Source organism: Diadema antillarum, unplaced genomic scaffold (assembly GCF_040938485.1).
Source record: "Diadema antillarum isolate AM-2024a unplaced genomic scaffold, OU_Dant_1.0 scf00000185, whole genome shotgun sequence".
NCBI lineage: Eukaryota > Metazoa > Echinodermata > Echinoidea > Diadematoida > Diadematidae > Diadema > Diadema antillarum.
Window position 1 is genome coordinate 584,422 of NW_027271074.1, and position 21,507 is coordinate 605,928.

Sequence of the window (21,507 nt, forward strand, 5' to 3'; positions counted from 1 at the left end):
ACATATTTGTGAATGCTGTATTTCATGCCAGAAATCATAAGCACCATTTTGTTTAATGCTCTCTTGTTTACTTGTGACTATACTACATAAACAAAAAGCATTCAACTCTTTATGTGTTGTTTGAAGGTTTACAATATTAATCCTTTGTTATACCATCATCTACATGTAGCACAGAAATCAAAGTGAATTATATGTAGGTGATCTGCTGAGCTAATTCTGTACAGCACAGAAATGAGGTGATGGGACTTCAGGAATGACAGAATCTTCAAGATTCATCACGACTTCACATACACACACACACACACACACACACACACACACACAAAATAAAACACAGCTGTAAAAGGTCAACATATGATCAATATAATCAATGATGAAGGTTTATGCATTACCCAAATACATAGATCTACTCTTGCTCTGCAAATGCGTCACTCATATTGAGGATTGACTTGAAACATTGAGCTGAATCTTTTTAAACTATCCTCTGTTACAACACGTGTGTCTACACATCCTTCCATTAATACGATGATGAGGTCAGTGTAACAATTTTCTCTTCTTTTTTTTGTTGTTTGTGATTTAAATAGTTACCATTTTTTCTATGTATGTCCTGAGGGACAGACGGTAACCCAATCCAGAACATGTTGTTTTTGTTTTTGTGCATGTTTGTTTGTTTGTTTGTTTATCTTTCAAGTTTCACTATTTCTACAAACGATTTTAATAGTAACTGAATACACTGTATCACATACATAAATCAATGTTTTAGTTGTAAAATTCTGTGGTAATTTTCTCTGGAGAAACAATACACCTAAACAGGACATGTGTGCTGTTACGCGGCCGGAAGCGCAGGTGCAGAATTTAGGGATCACAAGTGTCACACAAATGCTGGCCTTTGGACACTGGATACATGCCTGAGCAGAAAATAATTCCCCAGTAGTCCGCTTGCTTCATATTCCTTATTCTTAACTCATATCACAAATTTAACCTGGCTTCACACTTACATTCGCACTGTCACTTTTACTTTTACTTCTACTCCATTCTTTAAATCTTTTGACATGTCTTAGCACACAGTTACTTCACTGATGTCATGGACTACACTAGAAATGTGTTACTCTAAATTACCACTTAATATTTCATCTAAACAGTATAACGGTAATGAAAATAGTAATAATGCTAATAATAACAATAATAATAATAATGAAATACTGTAAAACATGATATATTCGCGGCATGAATTTTTCGCGATGTGGAGCCGACGGCCTTTTTTGCAGCGTGAAATTTTCGCGAACTGCCACTGGCATTCAATGCATATAGTGTAGACAAGAACTTTCGCGTGAATTTTAATTTCGCGAATCTTGGCGCTCGTGAAATTCGCGAAATTAAAATGCACATGAACATTCCTTGTTTTACAGTACCAATATACATTAGAAACAACTATTATCACTATAAATTCCATTCATATTATGTAAAACTCTATCGCCATAAAACTATCATGATCATATCAATCATAAAATCATGCTATGGTATGTGCTTCATCTGCAGCACGTTCCTACATCAAACCTTCAATTCACAGGAATAGTTACCATTGACCGATCTGAAGAAGTAGGATGTGGTGTCCAAGCTGGAGAGGGATGCGCTGTCTGACCAGCCAACACTGTCCTCGGGTATGCTCACCCGCGAGATGGAGGTGCGACTCTTGTCGCTGGTCTTAGACACGCCCAGGAAGAGCATACCATCTACCAATGTACAAAATGAGTCAAGAGAATGTCGTAACTGAGTTTCATTTCAGTTTCAATAGCGGCATGGACAAAGTCAGAGCTGCATGCAAACCCATTTTTTTTCTTCTACTGGACAGACTTGTCTGTTAGACCAGTACGTACCTAGTTTTTCCATTTCTTACAGGTCCATTCCTGAAAAAGTTACAGGTCCGACAGTGATTTTTGCTGGTCCGGGACCTTCGGACCAGTGCCAGTGTGCAGCATTGACATGGCACTTTAAGGCATAAAATACTATTTGCAGATTAAACAAAAACCCAGCATTAGTGCTTTAGGAGTTCTAAAATGTGAGTTAGGGATAGAAACAACCACTGTAGAAATCTCAATTGGTAAAATCGATGTTTAGTATTGTAAAATATACAAATTGTGAACAATAGTTAAAATAAAAAATTTTCCAGACCAAACCTTCTACAGTTACGGTATATTGAGAAAAATACAGATATCTCCTTATATTCTAGGCTTTATTGCAAAAATTTTTGTGTGACATGTTTTGCTGTACAACAGACCTACACATATATGCATTAAGTGTCATATCTCAAAATTTTTTTACATCACTGTTCCCAAAGGTAAACAAGACTTTTAAAGCATGCACAACCCCCTCTGACAACCTTCATATTATCCAGATCTTGTGTTGCAGCTCACTCAAAAAGAATAATTTTATGAACCTGATTTCAGTAAATCTGCATATAAACAGTCATTACTTCTCACGTTAATGACCTGCATGTATTTTTGTGAGTAGTTTTGTAATCCAGTGAAGAAAAAACAAAAATCTTTGAAAGGGATCTAAATGACATATTATAAAATCTAATGAAATATATGACTGAAAATCAGGCCACCATTTGCAGAAAGTTCAGCTGAACTTGTTAAAGTTAATTCTTCCATGTTGAGACCGGAATACTATAGGATCAGTCTTCTACTTCCACATCACATGTGATGTGATGAACCATTCTGATCCTAAAGTAATAACATCCGTAGGCCTGGTACTAAAAAAGCAGAAAAGTTACATGACTGGATATCACCTCAGTGTCACTCACCTGCATAGAGGGATGTCGCGTTCAGTTCCCAGTGTTTGGGGGCAATGCCACTACCATCCAGAGTACCATGACCTTGTGTCCTTGTGTACATGCAGGGTTTTTCTGTGGGACCGGGGCAGCTTATGCCCTGTATCATACCCTGGATGGAAGAACAGGGTTGAACATCATGATTTGTGAGAACAATATGTGTGTTGGCTGCAATTTTGTATGTAATGCATTGTGCCTAAAACAGAGGAACAAAGAATAACTTTAAAACAACAGCCACCATGTAATGTATTTGGGGAACATTCAGGCTCATGTTTTGTGACTTGGCAGGGTGCTACATAATTTTATATATATTTTTTTTACCACTTGCCTGGTCGGGCAAGCAAAATTTCAAATTGTTGCAGAACACTTGCCTGAAGAAAGTCCAGAAATATAGAAAATGATATAGAAAATCATTTTTAAGTCAAGCACTACATTAAACACAATCCTCTGAATAATCAGTACAATGTTGTTTTATACACTTGGATATAAAACACATTGAAGTAAGAAACTTGGTTTGCTCAAGTATTGGTGTTGCATTACATTGGGGCCTCTTAAAGTGTTCGAAAGTTGCGTTGAAATCAAAGTGCTTTGCACCACTAAACAGTCATTATATTTGGGTTTCTGTATGGTTGACTTTGTGGGTTTGAAGGGGGCGGGGGTGAAAGGAAGGTGGCTTCAAAACTTTTAGCGTAACCAATTCGAGCAAACATTTTTCTCATTCTTCCAAAACACTTGCCTGACTTTGATTTTCACTTGCCCTGGGCAATATATAAGGCAAGAAGCACCTTGGTTGGTTTGGGAGGCAAAAACAGAAAGGGTTAACATACGGTAGTGGACTTACATACAATTGATGTATTTGGAAGGTCAATGTTTCAAAATTCTGTGTGTGCTTTTCTTCTTTTTTTTTTCTTGTCATACATACAAATCAACAGAGCAAACTTTTGAGACTGAGAGAATCAATGATACAATTAAGTGTCATACTAGGACTGCCATTCTATGAGAACTTGGACCAAGAAAGGTTCTGAGATTGTGATTGTGTATACTGCAATGATTACCAACATACAATAAGACTGGTGTCCACACAATTTATCAATACATATGCATATGGCAGCATTGTAAGCAAAAGACTACAGTAGTATCTCCACACAGTGTTATTATGTTACGGCATGAAAGATACACAAGACAATCTCTGTCAATATCAAACCAAAAGAAATCAAAATGAACGTGACTGGCTAAAACCAAACATTTGCAAACACAACTTGAGAGAGCTCTCAACTACCACGGCAATAGTCAACAAGCTTCGGGAAAATTTACATCGTTGCCAAGTATGGTCCATCCTGACACACAATAGTTTATACGCATTGATGCAATGAAACCATTCGTTCATGACTCCATGCCAACCTGCAGGTAATAGGATCTGGAGCTATCGTTGGTTAATTGACTGAAAACAAAATACAGTTTATGAAGTAATTAAACTAGCAATGCCCTCCATGTTAAAGCAGTAGTAGAAGTAGCAGTTGTAGCAGTTATGGTCTTCAAATGTACTTGTGTGTTGTTTAAAGGGTGTGTACAGTTCTGGTCGAGGTGAGGATTTAACTTTTAACGTTTTGCGAGATATTCAGAAACCACTCTATGAGATGTCAAAGAGTATGCAATTCTAAGGGTTATCAAAAGTTTATTTGATGAAAGTCGGTTTTGAAATGGCTGAGATATCCAAAAACAAGGTGAAACAAAGAGATCCTAATAAAAGGCATGGCCTGTCGCCTTTTATTAGTATCACTTTTTTTGATATCTCAGCCATTTGAAAACCAATTTTCATGAAATAAATGTTGAATCCTTCTTTTAAAATTACATGCTCTTTCATATTTCATAAGAGGTTTCTCATTATCTCACTTAGGAATGTTCAAAACATGAATCCCCACCTCAACCAGTACTGTACAGTCCCTTTAAAGACTTAAAGTTAAATCAAACATATTGTATGCTATGTATAATATAATGTACACACACTCATAAAAAAATCAGAATGCAAGGCAGAGTGCATAGTACGCTGTATATATGTCACATTTTATGTATTTTACTCTCACTCACATACATTTAAAGTCCTTTTTAAGTCCTTTTGTCATGGTAAATGTACTGAGTTTGAATATTACATTTTATAGCCTAAAAGATTGACTCTAAGGAATTAAATTAAGTATGATATGTCATACAAAGGCAATAAAACTATCAAAGATTGAGTTCTCATAAAACAAAGCAAATATCTGTGGTCTACTATACTATTCCAAAATGCTAGTTTCAAGCACTGTTTGTAACATTTGTTTATCTGTTTGTTGATATACAGCTACAAAATGTAGGCAAATTTGCTCCAGAAAATGGCGATCTTGTTTCCTGGAGCAGTTGATGGACAAGTTGTCAAAGGTGCTGCCTTTGTATAGTCGACACAAGCCCAAGCCTTAGCAAGACACTGACCATGGTCAAGCTGATTGTTGGGAGGGTCTAGGGCAATTACCCCCTGGGCAATTACCCCAGACTCTTCTCCTGACCCTACCACTAATCTTAATCCTGAACCTATTCCTAACCCTATCCCAGACTAACCCTAAACCTAACCCTAACTCTAACCTTGTCACTAACCCCAGTATTTAGTGGGGAGGGGGGTAATTGCCCTGATATGGGTTGGGATGAAATTTGGCGTCTTATAGAAACCATGACGTTGCAAGACTCAAAGTTGACCCTACTAAAACCGTGAACTCGTAAGAAAGTAGTAAACTTGAATTAATTTAATGCAATTTAGTATAGTGTATTGCTGGCACCTGTACTGTTTCTCACCAGATGACCCAAACCCGTTTTCTAATACATTCAGTGTAATACATTACACTGAAAAATTTCTTACCCATCCGAAGCTGAGACTTAAATATGAATAAAGTTTCTTGAAGAAAAAAAAAATGCTTCTGCAAGGTTTCAAATGTCATTTACCAAAATGGTGATGTCGACTTTGATTTTGTTCATTTCAAAAGGGTTTTGTGGCTCAAAATTTGCGGGAAGTATCTTTATGAATATCATTGAATCACATGAAATTATTAGAGGTGAAGTTTGTACATATATGTATTTCCATGATAGAGAGCCTTGGAGGGGGTGAACCTGTATAGCTGCAAGACATTTATACAAGTTCTGGTCACAAGGTGCAAAATTTACTCTGTGCCAAGTTACTTCACCCATACACCACACATCTTCTCCCCTTTTTCTTCCAAGTTGAACTCTTTTTTTGTAGATCAGAAGACTTCAACATCACATCTGAAGTTTCAGAAGTTTCCATCACTTCTTCTCTTCTTGCAAATTAATTTGAATTCTCCAGACAACTGTGATATCTACGTACCTGTATGCATGTCTAAGCTTTGAAAAGCAGGAACTGAAACCCCCTTTTTAACAGCAGTGAAATGGTTTTCAATCACCTTTATTATTTTGCAAAACATCTCATAAAGTTATGTTCGGCATTTGTTCCAAAACTTCACTTGATCAACAATATTTGCAGTGCTGTTACCCTTTATTCTGCATAACTTATTCCACCAAGCTGTGAAAAGACTAGAAATTTCTAATAAAGGTATTTTGCATCATAAACTATTCATATGAACAATGCTAGATGCAACAGAAATGGCCAAATGGAAAATCACTTGAATGAGCAACCCTGCCCCCCCCCCAAAAAAAAAAAAAAGAAGAAGAAGAAGAAGAAGAAGAAATACAATACAAACAGATGAAAAATGAATAGGAGCAACATCTTTACAGAACAATATACAGGGTAAAATATGACACATCCCTCACATGAATTAATCTCAGAGAAAATTTGAGTGCACGCAGGGTTCAGATTTGAAATCATTAGATCGTTTTAATTCCATTTGTTTCAAATGACAATAATTTCTAACAATTTTAGCAATTTAGAATAGACCAGTACAAACTTTAATCACATCCCTGAAAAGTTTCATGGAGCATTTCAGACTGTGCATTCAATTCAACCTCTCAAAATGAATTTGATGTTAGAATGACACCAAAATTTGTTATAATTGCCTGTCCACCAAAACCCGACTGCGTTCAGATGTGACGCATCAATTCACCAGGGACGAATATATGACCCCCCCCCCCCCCCCAAAAAAAAGTGCATCTACACTGTCGCTGGAAGCTCAGAGTCAAGGGCAGCGAGGCTGGTGGAAGTCTTTATCTGACCATAGTGGAAGATGAGTGGATAAGGCGGACATTGCCCCAATTTGATGGTGATTGGGTCCTGTAAACACGTCCCGGCTGTACATCCTCTGAGCGCACCGACAAGCATTCAAGTTCAAGGCAATGTTTAAGGTCCACTGGACCCGGATAGGAAGAGCATCACCGACAAAATATTGAAGGGGGGGGGGGGGGCGGTGGCTAATCTGGCAACCTTCATTTGAAGTTCTCATTTTGTAAATGGCATGTCAAACAAACAATGTTAGTCTTTAGAGACTAGACAGTTAAATACATTACAGCAGAATAAACAACATTCGATATTCACATGTAAACAGCACTGCCATCCTCATACATTGTATGTATGGATCAAGGGAGACTTTTCCCGAAAGCAAAACATACCATTGAAGTTGGCAAAAATGATACAGTAATCTGATCATTTTCTCTTTCCTCCTGACAAATGACTTAAAGAAAAATACCTGTAGCAGAATGGAGCCACGCACCATCGAGAAAAGCTGAGACCCCCCCCCCCAAAAAAAAAAGAAAAAAAAAAGAAAAAAAAACCCTGTCATAACAGTCTTCTTGGAATACACCCAATGTCAACACTGCAGAGTATAGTACTCCTTGATCATCAGGGCTCGTGTGGTTGAAGAATACTTCTAGTCATTCACACGAGTGTGTATACAATGTACATGGTTGAAATGGTTACAGTTCATTATTCAGAAGGTTCATTATTAGGAAGGCCCATTAATCCAAGGGTTGGTTATTCTGAAGCTTCATAATTCCAACAATGAAATAAGGTGCATTATTTCAAAGCTTTGTTAATCCAGAAATGAAATAATGTTTGTTATTCTGATGGTTCATCAATCCAAAAATGAACATATGTTCATTATTCCGAAAGTTTGTTCCTCTGATAAGGAAATACATGTAAGGTTCATTCATCTGAATGAGGAATAATATTTCTGTATTCTGAAGGTTTGTCATTCTGAAGGTTGTTATACTGAACGTTTGTGAATCTGAAAATGAAATAAGGTTTGTTGATCCAAAAATGAAAAAAAAAAACTTCATAGGTGACAAAATATGATGCTGTAGTTTAAAAAACAACAACAAAATGGAAGGAAATTACGCAATGAAAGCTAACACACACACACACACACACTGACCCACACACAAATATGTATGTAGACACACACAAACACATACAATATACTTTTGATACTGAGGAAGTGAACTACAATCATAATTTGTAAAATTGTTTTATAATGAAAAAAAAAGTTAGTTTTCTCCTCCTCTGTATGCCATCCTTCCTCCTCTTTTATATTACCATAAAGATGAGCCGTTCTTTTCCGCAGATTATTCAACTTTGAAAAAACATGCCTTATTTCATCTTATTTTACCTTATTTCATTTTCATCTTAATGAACCTTGTTTGATTTTCCAATTGAAGAGCCTTCAGAATAAGGAACATATTTCATTCTTGGGTTAATGAACCTTCAGAATATTACAAACAAACTTTTGACATAAAGCCACAGATGTTCGGTTAACAAACCCTTTTTCACGTTTGGATTGTTAAATCTCCAGGTATAAGGAATTTGTGTGTTTCAAAATACCAAACCTTCGGAATAACAAACCCTATTTCATTTCCAGATTAACGAACCTTCCGAATAATGAACAACACCAGGTTGAAATGCAACAATAGCATGATAAGGAACAAGAAAAACTGACGGAGACCTTGATGTCAAAACTGTGGGTAGTACTGGTAGGCTGATCACTGGATTAGTTAGGATGTGTTTAAAGAAAGTATCACAGCTGGAAGATGCATCGTCTATCATAAAGAAGCCATCTTTTAATAAAAAATGGCAATATCAAAATGCGATGTAAACATCAAAGCTTTCTAAACATGAAATATTTTCTCCATATGCACAGCTTCAAGAAAACATTCAAAGAGTGAAAGTGCAGCTGGTGCATGATGGGCTTACTTTCAGGTTTACTTTCGAGACCTGGCCTACAGACATCAGCTTGTGTACAGTATCTCTGCCATCAGGTGATCACATAAAGGCACAGCAAGTCTTACTTTCATGCGTCTTGATGATAAGCGTACCATACAAAAATGTAGGTTTATTAAAGGAGAAGTTTTCCCCTCATAGAAACTTGGGCTTGAACAGAACTGGCACAACAACAAGAATTTGTCTGACAAAGTTGTCGGACAAATTTGCTCTCAGCCAATCAGATGCAAGGATTTCTGTAGCTTGTAACAGTTTGTCAGAAATATATCCGACCAAACTGCTTCATGAAATGCCCCCTGTTGGTTTTAGACTGACTCAGAAACTGTTACTATACTTTCAATAATTGTCCAGCTTCATTCAAATTGCTGCAAATTTTCCTTTATAGAATTTCTCTTCTAGTAGAAGAGCAATACCTAAATCCACAAACAATCTCCCCCACACTGAAGCTTCTGTAATGATACATTGTAATACACACTGGTATGTCTACGATGAAAGATATTTAATTCATTTTCTTTAAGAGAGACAATGAGTTCACCTGCTTCTAAGAAGTTGGACAAGGCCAATTTGAGACATTTTCCAAGTGACTGCTTCTGCCTTTAAATGAACAATGTGATTCTGTGCAGATACATGTCAGCAGAGGATCGACGCCATTCAAGCAAGTGTGCATACCAAGACATTATTCGATTGATCACAACATGCTGTCCTTGCCACCCTGACAAAAAAAAAAAAAAAAAATTGAGAAAGCCATTGTCGTTTCTCAGTTTTACTTTCACATGTTCTTATTTCATTAGTAATGACTGCATATTTTTTCCCTGTAACATTAGTCTTTATGGTGGTCTCCATTATACACAATTCTTTGTTGTGATTTTCCTTAATGTTTTGCTGTATACAATGTATGCTAGAATAACAGCCATTGTCCAGTGCAAGTTCTTTGTTCTCCCATTGCCGATAACTTTGATTAAAATGAAATGAATAACGGTATCCTTTTACTTGTACTCATTGGTGAACAAACCTGTCGCCTGAATGTGAAAATGACTGTAGACAGAATCTGACAATAGACATGCACACACATGTACATAAATCTTGATTGACTACAATTTTGTCTTTAGACAAAAAGGGTAACGTGGTATACGTACAAGGAGAAAACCTGTATCTGAGAAACTCCAGCTAGAAGTCAGTTATTGTTTACATCCATTCACACAGCCAGCAGTAGTCACAATCATTTGGGTAGTAATCAGAATCGCAAAGCAAAAAAAAAATTATGCATGTGAACACAACAATCGTGACTAATAGTGAGATTCAAATTGCAAAACCGTGCAATACTTTATAAACAAACGCAAACAGACGGAAACTGACCGTATCTCGATGGAATCCCATTTTCTTTGCTCATTTTTCCAAAGAACTTAAAGCGCGACATTTCAGAAAATAGTCATGCTTTTTCTGAAAAGTCGCAATTATTTGCAGCATGAAGTGTGTATGAAGGCTGTGCAAAAATCACACCAGGCTCAAAGTCAGGTCAAACTGCAAGACTTGCTCACTAATCTGTAAGAGGTCAGTGGACTCGTCCATGCGCAGTTTGGTCTCGCTTGAACAAGAGCAATATTACCTTGTAAACCGGTGCATAAATATAATGCATAAAATAATGCCTGTTTGCTTTCATTTTGTATTGTGTTATAAAAAATGTTGGATATTTGAATTAATAATTTATCTGTTTTAACTGTCAGATTCAAATCATACTGTGCTAAATTAGTTCTTTCCATTGACTTTGTATTTCATTTATGTATGAAAAAGAAATTAAGAAATAAAATAAAATCAATCAATCAATCAATCAAATTCATATATTTGCTAGGTTTTTTGCCTGTGTTTGTGTGAACCATTGCATAAAAATGTGTGATCTGAATCGTGTTTTTACTCCTGCTTTTTCAACGGGTGTAAATGAGCCTTCTGAAGAAATAAACAGGCACAGAAGACCAGGTCAAGACTTCTTGTCCACACATGTCCAAGACTTCTTGTCCACACATGTCCAAGCAACATGAAGCAAGGTTTCGAGAAGCTGATACTTTCTCTGTCAACAAGTGGACACCAAACAAAGTAGGGTATGTTTTCGAACGTTCATAGTATCAAAACATGAACAAAGAATGTTGTGAGGCTGATGAAAGTTCCCCTGCTCATAAAATGAATTTAAAGAAAAAGAAACAACAGCAAATCCTCATCACTGAAGAAGATCAGACAAAGCCAAAATAACCTGAATGAAGTCCAATATACTTGACAATGAGTGTAACATGATAGAGCCAAATTGTTTACACCCTAGACAGTGGTTGTTTTGAGTATCCACTCAAACATAGATCATGCACAGACCAATAAAATGTGAGCTGGGGCGTAATGTGATATGTTCATCATTCACAACTGATATCGCCACATTCATAACTGATATCAGTTTTATACACTTCATTTCGATGGTGCCATTAAACTTTCACCCATATCAGACATGCTTGAAACAACACCAGAGCCATACATGGTACAAAAAACCAGCAAAGCAACAAGCAAATACTTTACCAGTCTTCACTTCCCTGTATGTTTTTTTTTTTTTCCTCAGGATTCCTGATTTACACTAGATGAACACAATTCTTACATTCACTTTCATAGCCAGCCTCAAGGAAATGTTTTTGGATGGATGTTTTCAATTGGAAGTGCACTCTGTTGGGGAACCTCGTAATGTGTGGGGTTTGTCTTTGTTTTCTTTGAATGGCATACCATTTAGGTATTTAAAATTTAAAGGGATAGTATAGTTTTGGTTAAGATGGGGATTCAGAATTCAATTTTTTTTGGTGATAATTAGAAACCAAAATATGAAATATCAAAGAGCATACAATTCTAAGAGGAATTTAAAGTCTATTTGATGAAAATCGGTTCTAAAATAGCTGATATCCCAAAACAAAGTTTGTTTTCCTTTGTTTTTGGAATGTACGTGGTTTCTAATCATCTTGCAATAAGTTAAAACCAGAACCCCCTGCTTAATCAAAATTATACCACTCCTATAGAGTGAACACATGAATGAACCTAAATTGTATGCTTTATACGATTTACGTTAGACAAATGATGTGGAGGAAGGACTAAAATGCCACAAATTTATTAACATCTCCACATTGCAATGAATTGATCCTCATTTTTTTCCTGTAAGCATGAATTTACAATTGCATGTCACGTCGCCATGCCAAAAGTATACTCCATGCATCCATGGTTGTGAATGTGGGTCTCACACATACAGTGAAGCAATAGCCAACACTGAACCAAAAATGTTATGCATCATCAGGAAAGCCATATCATTATGTGAGGCAAATAATTTTTCTGCTTTTTGGCAAATGTGAATTTGTTAGATGCTCAGCTTTACACTGATAGGCCTATATATAATTTGTTCTTCTTCACAACATGGAAAATGATGTTGACCACCCAGCTCAAAACACATAATTAGTCGGCCAAAATGAGTATCCACTTTTCTACATACTATGAAAGAGTAATCTCAAAGATTTAAAATGATACATAACTTGTTCAAATTGGACTATTCTAACCCATTCAAAAAAATGATTGAAATTATTACAGAGAGAGTTTAATAGGAGGTGCAGTTTCATAGAAAAGGGGAAAAGAGGATTTAAAGATTAGGGTCATTCATGCATGCTGTGCAGAAGTATCAAATGAAAATCACAGTGAAAGCAGTGTTGAGTTTGGCGGTCATAGCTCAAATTGATGGAAAGTTATTGAGAGTAAATCACAATACTGTCAGTACAGTGCTTATCAGGGAAAGTTAATTGACAATTGACCTTTGACCTTGGCGGATTTCACCCATATTCAAACTTGGACTGGTATCTCTAGGTTATGTACGTACCTGTGATGTCAGTTTGGCGGTCATAGCTCAAAAGAAAGTTATTGAGAATATGCAACAATACTGTGAGCAGGCCCTACAGAGCTTTGTATCACCTTTTGACCCTTGACCTTGTTGGACTGCACCCATATTAAAAAATGACCGTCATTTTCAGATTATGTATCTGTGGTGTGAGTTTGGTGGTCACATACATACTGCAGATCAAAGGTGTGGAAAGTTAGAGAGAGTACACCAAATTGATGACACCCACAATGCCAACGCCGACAATGCCAATGCAGACACCCACTCTGACAGTGACCATGACAACGACAAAGACAGAAAAATTATGCCTTTGTCTCGCTTTGGCTAATGTGGTCAAGGCGATAATGATGATAATGTCCTTCATATTTCCATTATGACACAATTTTAAGAGCCCTTTGCACAAAAACTGTTGCGACAAGGAACAAAAAAAAGAAAAAGAAAAGATGTCTTAAGATTCACTTTGAAAATTGGCAATGTATTCCATCTGTTGGTCCAAAGAATGAGAAAATATTGCCCTTGTTTTTACACTGTAAATGAATACATGTATCTGGAGTACCATGATTTCCATGGCAGAATGTGATTTTTAATTTGAATGCTGGGGAGGGTGTAATAAAGAGATGAATATTTAGAAGTAGACTCATGTACTGTAAGCACCAATCGTTTTAAAAAAACAACCCAATACAGCAAGATTTCATTACTGCATGAAGTTTTTCCATGAATTGTCATACATGTACATCCAACATCTTAAAAGTATTTCTACATAACTATTACACAATGGATGTAAAGAGCTTAATTTGGAAACACATTATGAGAACTCGTAGCCATAAAAGAATTGTATCAGCACAAAAGTAAAAGTTACCTTGAGATCAATAACAGATATGACATGAAAAGAAATGCTCTGCATACAAGGAATAACTACAGGGTGTGTCACAACATGTACATCCACAGATTACACTAATTCATAAATATATTTTTGCATGACATGAGTCCTTGGATAGAACAGGGAAAAGAAAAGCGAAAGAGGAAAGGGTCTTCTCTTCTCCTCCCCTACAAGAAAGAAAAAACACAACTAAACAAAGGTGTCAGTCCCCTCCCCTCAATAAACAAAAAAAAGAAGAGAAAAACTGTAGCAACAACAACATAAGTAACAGACACACAAGGACCTCCATTTTATCTTCTGGGTTGGCACAGTTTCAGTTGAGATGGGGCTTCAGGTTTCCAACTTCTTTTGATACTTTTTTGAGATAATGAGAAACCCCATATGAAATATGTAAAAGAATGTAATTCTAAGAGGTATTCAAAGGTTATTTGATGACAATTGGTTTTGAAATGGCTGAGATATCCAAAACAAAGCGATCCTAATACGAGGTGTGACCCAACTTTTATTAGGATTGCTTTGTTTTACTTTGTTTGTTGATACTGTATCTCAGCCATTTCAAAACAGATTTTCATCAAACTTTGAATTCCTCTTGGAAATTGCCTACTCCTTAACACGTTGAGGACAAGCCCCGAGTATACTCGGGCAGGTGTCTATGGGAAATGCGTGTTGTAGCAAAATCAGTCCGTCCTCAACGGGTTAACATTTCATAAAATGGTTTCTAATTATCTCACAGAAACTTAAAAGCTGAATCCTCACCTTAATCAATACTCTACCATCCCTTCAAAAATATCTCTCACTTACATCAGCATCCCGGGTCACATTGCAAATGTAGCATCTTGGGTTTAAGGCATTGGTTCCACATACCAGAAGCCCACTGTTCTTGCTCTCTGCTATTCGGATGAAGTTGAAGCAGTCTCGCTGTACAGGAAGAGAACGGTGGAGAGTCGCCAACTTTATTTTAACAAAAGTTCCCTTAGCCTGGAGAACCCCTTTAATACTGGGGTTCTCCAGGTTAAGGAAGACTTTTGTTTTATAACATTTTGTTTTATAACATTTTGCTTTTGATAAAAACACATGCCAACAAACTATCTATAGCATGACTATGATTTTTGTGAAGACAAAAAAGGAGAAATATGACATTTTAGTCACTTACCTGGTGTATGAATTCTGTGCAAGCCTTTACACATTTTGATGATACATACAAATATAATTCCATGCTTATTGCTTCTATCAGATTCACCGGATTGATACTGTTTATTAAAGGGAGGTTTCACATCGAAATGGAAGCACTGCATGATGGAGGCATTAGCTGCCATGTTCGCACAACCTACTGTCTCATCCCTTTGCCACTTTCACACTGGCTATGTCCAGAGGCGAAACACAGTTCTGATACAAAAATTAGGCCTACTCCCCTTTTTTGTCCTGTCTCAGTCTTTCATCTACTTAATACTGTATTGTGTAATTACATGAATTTAGACAGGGTGCCATTTGGGCAGACCATGTACATTGTAAATTATTGAATATTGTCTTGATGACTGACCAATCATTACACCAAATACAATGTACTTTTGTATAGGGTTCCTGCCAGTTTGCAGACTGTACCATTGCCATTTGACAGGGCCATGAAAGAAGGTCAATATCAGACTTCCAAATAAAGATATGGAAACTGCATGTACAAGCTTCCTTTAACTACAAATCATGGACCTCATTACTCTGGTTTTAAATTTGGGAAATGTAAAAAAAAATACCAACTACTGAAGAGCTATTTGAATGGGCATGATCGGTTATAATTCACATACTTGTCCGTGTACTTTTAGACATGGAACTTTCACATGGAATGATACAGATAATGCTTCAAAGCGTAGGTACACTGTACATGTGGAGAGTAGGAATGACATGTATAGAGTACTGTAAAGCCCTTTTTACACTTATGTTTCTTAACTCCATACTTTCTCTGACCCAGGACTATCGTTAGTCCCGTACCAATTTTTTCATCTTTTTACACTCGCCAATTAGTCCCGTACTATCTCTTGTCCGGGGCTAAGGAGAAAATTGACCTTTTTACACTCGTATACAATTTCTGAGTCCCGTACTTTCCAAACCACATAAATATTCATGATTACGCTGTGCGCTGTACACGTACACGCACGCACCGGCAGCACTTGATTACTTCGTTTCTGATTGGTCAGTGGGGGGTCGGACTTCGTCTCCGTCGCTTAGCCCCGGATTATTTTTCGTTCTGTTTACACTCGCTTGCTTGGCACCGCAATTGCGGGGTTAGCACTACAATTGCGGTGCTAACCCTGCTATTTCGCAGGGCCAGATAGTACGGGACTATCGGTGGGGCTAGCCCACTTTGGCAAAAACAAGTGTAAACAGAAAGTGGGCTATTAAGGAAAGTCCGGTACCAACGGTGGGGCTAAGGGTCCCCCCCCCCCCCTTAGCCCCACCGTTGGTACGGGACTAAGCAAAAATTTGCAAGTGTAAAAAGCCCTTAAAACATGATATTTTAGTGGCATGAGATTTTCGCGAAATGCCTCTGACATTCAATGCATATATAGTGTAGACAAGAGCCTTCGTGTGCATCTTAATTTCGCGAATCTTGGCTCTCGCAAAATTCGTGAAATTAAAATGCACGTGAACATTCCTCGTTTTACAGTACCATGCATGCATATTGCATAGTGGTTTCAACTGAATGCATGTAACATGTAAGAGCTAGATACATACTGATCTACTGTATACGCCATATATTTCGCAAGTCTAAATTTTCGCGAATTGGGATTTCCTGACAGTTTCGCGAGTGGTTAAATTCGCGATCGTGGAGTCCTGTACTGAACAGAGAAATGTATACGCATATGTCACATTCATATCGGCATTTATAAGAGTACATATTTTCGCATGTTTTTAATTTCGCAAATAGCAGCTGACTCGCGAAATTCTCGAAAATAAAAACCTCGCGAAATATTCGGCGTATACAGTATATGTAGCATGACAGCACCAGGTGATGAATCATTACAAAGCGTCTACTTGGCAAAAAGATCATTGTACATTTGTAAAGTTGGTATAATAGTGGGATTTTGTTTTAGATAGAAATAGTTGTGATACATGTTTATATTAAGTGGTGTATCTGTCATGTAGCTTGCCCAGAGTCCTTGCCTTGTGGTATCCTTCATTACCGAACTACTGTATCTTGCCATCACTCTGATATTTAGCAAAATAGGAAGCTATCAAGGATCATTTCATTTTCCCACTTGCTGGATTACAAAAGCATGAAAACCTGAATTTTGCCATTTACTTTTTTATTTTTTTGCCACGTACCTTAAAGGACAAGTTCACCTTCATAGACATGTGGGTTGAGTGAATGCAGCAATATTAGAAGAACACATCAGTGAGAGTTTGAGCAAAATCGGACAACCCGTTAAAATGTTATGAATTTTTGAAGTTTCTGCTCAGTCACGGCTGGATGCAAAGACTACTATAGCTGGTGATGTCACATGAGCACAACGATATAAAGGAAGAATAAAGAAAATTCAACATATTTCCATTTTTCTCGAATAACAAAAGAACACTCGACTTCTCTCTTTCAGAAGGTAGGGGGAATAATATCACCCTCAACATACGTCAGTAGCAAGTCGAAGAAATGTGCACTTTATTCAAAAAGTAAAGTTTTGTGAAATTCTCTTTTTATTTTCCTTATATACATTGTAGTTGTACGCATGTGACATCATACACTGTAGTAGTCTTCTCTTCCAGCAGTGACTGCGCAGAAACTTAAAATATTTGTAACTTTTGAACGGATTGTCCAATTTTCCTCAAACTTTCATTAATGTGTTCTACGTACTAATATTGCTGCATTCTCTCAATCCTTATGTATATGAAGGTGGACTTGTCCTTTAAGTTCAAAATAATTTTGTTTGTGACACACTTTTGTGTATCATGTTGTGCCACTCTCACACTTCACATGTAAACACAAAAAGCCTAACTTTACCTTTAACTTGGTATGACCAAAAGGTAGTCTGTTGCTGACCATGTGAAACCCCTCTTGCATGGTGAGGGGCTCACTGCACGATAGTGACATTGGAGAGATTGACCTCAACCTTGACCCTTGACCTTCAGCACACATATTGTACCTTGCCCTGAATTCTAATCAGCTGATTCACCTCTTGCATCACTGCATACTTTCATACCGAATTACACTTTCTTCTGTTGAAATAAAGCAAACTAACTCCTATATAATATGAACCAGTGGGAACATACAAACTATGATCACAGGATTGAATTGCAAAAAACAGGAAATGTGTTTTTAATAGGGTTTTCCTACCTTGCTGAAAGGAAACATCAGGATGAATTTTCTGTGACCAGGTTTCAAATTTTATGACCCTTTTCTAATCAGTTTCCTCTGCAAAGAGGTGATATTCAAGGTGATGGGGAGACACAAAGGCAACCACAGACAAGATGTATATTCGCTTAGTTACTGTAATCAATTAGAAAAAATACCCAGGATACATTTTTGAACTTTGCATTGACCTTCACTCACACATTGCATGAAATAAAGGTTGTTCTCTGGTGTCATGCTCTTGTACTAGTCTTTTCATTTCCTTGGGAAACCAAAGAATCAAAAAGAAGACCTTGCTTTGAAATGTAGCATCAAGTACTTTATTGATTTCTGATTTACTACATCTTGGCAGAGGTACCAGCATAATGCATATATGTAGACGTGGAAGCGAAATGCAGTAAACACAAATAAGAAACTGGAATGAAATGATAGAACTGCACACAAACACACAAACATTTCTTTTCTTTTTTTATTTTTTTTAAGCACTGTTTTGAAAGAATATGTTGATGAAACCATTTCTGAAGAAGAAAAAAACAAACAAATTTTTGATGGACTGGCTGAAGAAACAAAAAGACTTGATATGCCTATGATCAATACATAACACATCTATATAATTATATATATATATATATATATTTTTTTTTTTTTTTTTTTTTTTTTTTAATGCAGGAATTGAAAGAGAAAGATTGGTACACTTTCTTCAATGCAAAGATATACTTGAACCCACACTCTTATGGAGAGAATGAAATTAAAACTCACTACCATCGCATCTGAGGAAAGTATTTGTGATGAAGTAGAATGTTGGATCATGAGAGAACTGAGAGAAAATGATTACAATAACCTTGCTCCCTTATAATGCTGCTAGTATATTTTATGGTAAAGTGTATCTAATGTACTTAATCTATATCAGAATATTCAAAGCCAGTTATGTGATGCTGCTTACATAATGCTTATCAATAACGTTTTTAGCTTTGAACTTTTAAAGGGACTGTACAGTACTGGTTGAGGTAAGGGATTCATGTTTTGAACATTTCTAAGTGAGATAATGAGAAACCTGTTATGAAATATGAAAGAGCATGTAATTCTAAGAAGGATTCAACTTTTATTTGAGGAAAATTGGTTTTGAAATGGCTGAGACATCCAAAAAAGTGATAATGATAAAAGGCAACATGCCACAACTTTATTAGGATCTCTTTGTTTCACCTTGTTTTTGGATATCTCGACCATTTCAAAACCAATTTTCATCAAATAAACTTTTGATGCCCTTTAGAATTGCATGCTCTTTGACATCTCATAGAGTGGTTTCTGAATATCTCGCAAAACGTTAAAAGCTAAATCCTCACCTCGACCAGAACTGTACACACCCTTTAAAGAAATGAAGAAGTACTCTTACAACATATACATTTGCAAGAATTAACAGCTATTCTGTATATTCTTTGCATCCTTTTCAAGTTTTGGTCCTTCCTTCTTTTTTTTTCTTGTAAGTCTGGTTTTGGAGTCCCTTTCACTCAACTTTTTTCTACAGCATGCACAGCCTCTAAAATGGCATGATGTACCTACTGCATGTGACTTCATAGTGTGAGAGACATGTACATATGTACAAGCTTGTATGTGTGTATTGACGATGCAAAGAGCTAAACATTTTCAATCAATTTGAGCAATGACAGTTAGCGTGTAGTACTCTAAAATCTACATTACACATTGTACTTTCCGATCAAATATATGGCTAGGGCTGTATGATACTGACACTCTCAATTTTAGCAAACTGACTATTAAACTAACTGTACTTTTCACCAGCCAACAAAGTAATGCATTAATCCTCCTCAAAGATTAAGAAAAAAAGAAATCAAGCATTCCTTATGAATATCACATTACTGATCCATGGGAAAAAAAAGGGAAAAAAAATCACATTATCAATTGGCTACTTGTCAATTACAAGTGTTGGTGAATGACTCCTGGTAGTAGCTGTAGGAAGGTCAAAGAAGTGCAATGTGCTACATATCTTGTTCCTCAAGGTAAGCGGAATAAGGACCAGAAAAAGAAAAAAAAGTGAACAAGATTCCGCTTCAGGTTGTTGTTAATTTGTCTGCGTTTTTTTTTCCCCCCTAGTTTAAACATACATGTACCCTGCACCTTTGATACGTACTACTCAGCAGGTGAGACACAATAGAGAAACAACAGCAACAAAAATGAACTTAAAAAAAAAAGAGAGGAAAAATGTGACCTTGCACCACAAAACCAACAAAAAAGTCACCAGATATGGATGTTTAGTTCAGGGCAGATTCTCAAAGAGCAGATTCTAAGCTTTAAAATCATGTACTAACTCAAATCAAATGGACTCTCCTCCTAACCTATCTAAATTTTGGAAAGAAGGCACATACTCTGGAAAAAAGTGTACCGAGAAAAGAGACTCCGAAGTATATTGTCTATATTCAAGCACGTAATACCAAGCCGTGCTAGCAGTGCAATGAATGGGACAAACAACAGGATGTAAAACACCATAGCAGCAATGAAAAGACAATCAGATCAAACTGAAAGTGAGCATGCTTTATTAACACATTTTGTCCACGACTAATACTAACTTTCAAAGCAGTAGCACCACATTTTCAAAACTTATAAGAGGTGAGCAACTTTTTGTTGGTTTTGTGATACACAGTCAACATACCGAGTCAATGATTGCCCCAATGTGACATGACATGATAAAGACTAGATCAAATGGTAGGAGTTTTCCATAACAACAATACCGCTACTACTACCATCAATAATGAATTAAAAAATGAAGATATATAATTATTAATTGCTGTATTTTTTTCTTCATATAAATGAAATTATTGTGATAAGCTAATCTTTATACAAGTGTATAGTACCTTTTGAAACTGTGGGTAAGTGTAGCATCATTGTATCCTACAGAAAGTATGAAACACTCAGAGAAGATCTGGAGCAAAAACAATCCTTTACAAAAATTGAACTTTTCTGTCTACTTTATGGCACAATATAATACCAGAAATGAACAAAATGCACTGTCCATAAATCCCAACTTTCCCAACAATGAGAGAAAATTCAAAATGAATGGAGGAACATTTTCAGTTGAAACATGACTGCAATGAACAAAGTTTGATACATCGCGATGAATTTGACTTAATTGCTTTTTAGAGTCTTCATGTTATAAGTTGAGTGGATGAACTATCAACAGACTTGTATGCTAAAGAGAGCATACCTTACCAGAGATGTCGCAGTGACAACTGAGACTGATCAGTTGCGGCAATTCCTGTGACTCAAAAGACAAAAAAAAAAAAGAAAAAAGAATGGCTCATGCTCTTAACTATATCAACCTGTTGAGGACGGTTTG

At 36.6% G+C, this 21,507-nt stretch overlaps 1 protein-coding gene across 3 annotated transcripts in view; it reads right to left on the reverse strand.

Moving 5' to 3' along the window:
* The window catches only part of LOC139723296 (semaphorin-1A-like), an 87,935-nt gene that overhangs the window by 50,474 nt on the left and 15,954 nt on the right, over positions 1-21,507 (reverse strand). The window contains exons 5-8 of one of the 3 annotated variants that reach the window (XM_071634555.1): positions 21,376-21,426; positions 14,624-14,740; positions 2,807-2,933; positions 1,581-1,733 (exon numbers count right to left, since the gene is read on the reverse strand). In XM_071634555.1, coding sequence (XP_071490656.1) covers positions 1,581-1,733; positions 2,807-2,933; positions 14,624-14,740; positions 21,376-21,426 — 448 coding nt within the window. Of the gene's footprint in view, positions 1-1,580; positions 1,734-2,806; positions 2,946-14,623; positions 14,741-21,375; positions 21,427-21,507 lie in introns of all 3 variants that reach the window. The other 2 variants (XM_071634554.1, XM_071634556.1) reach the window with 2 other exon arrangements.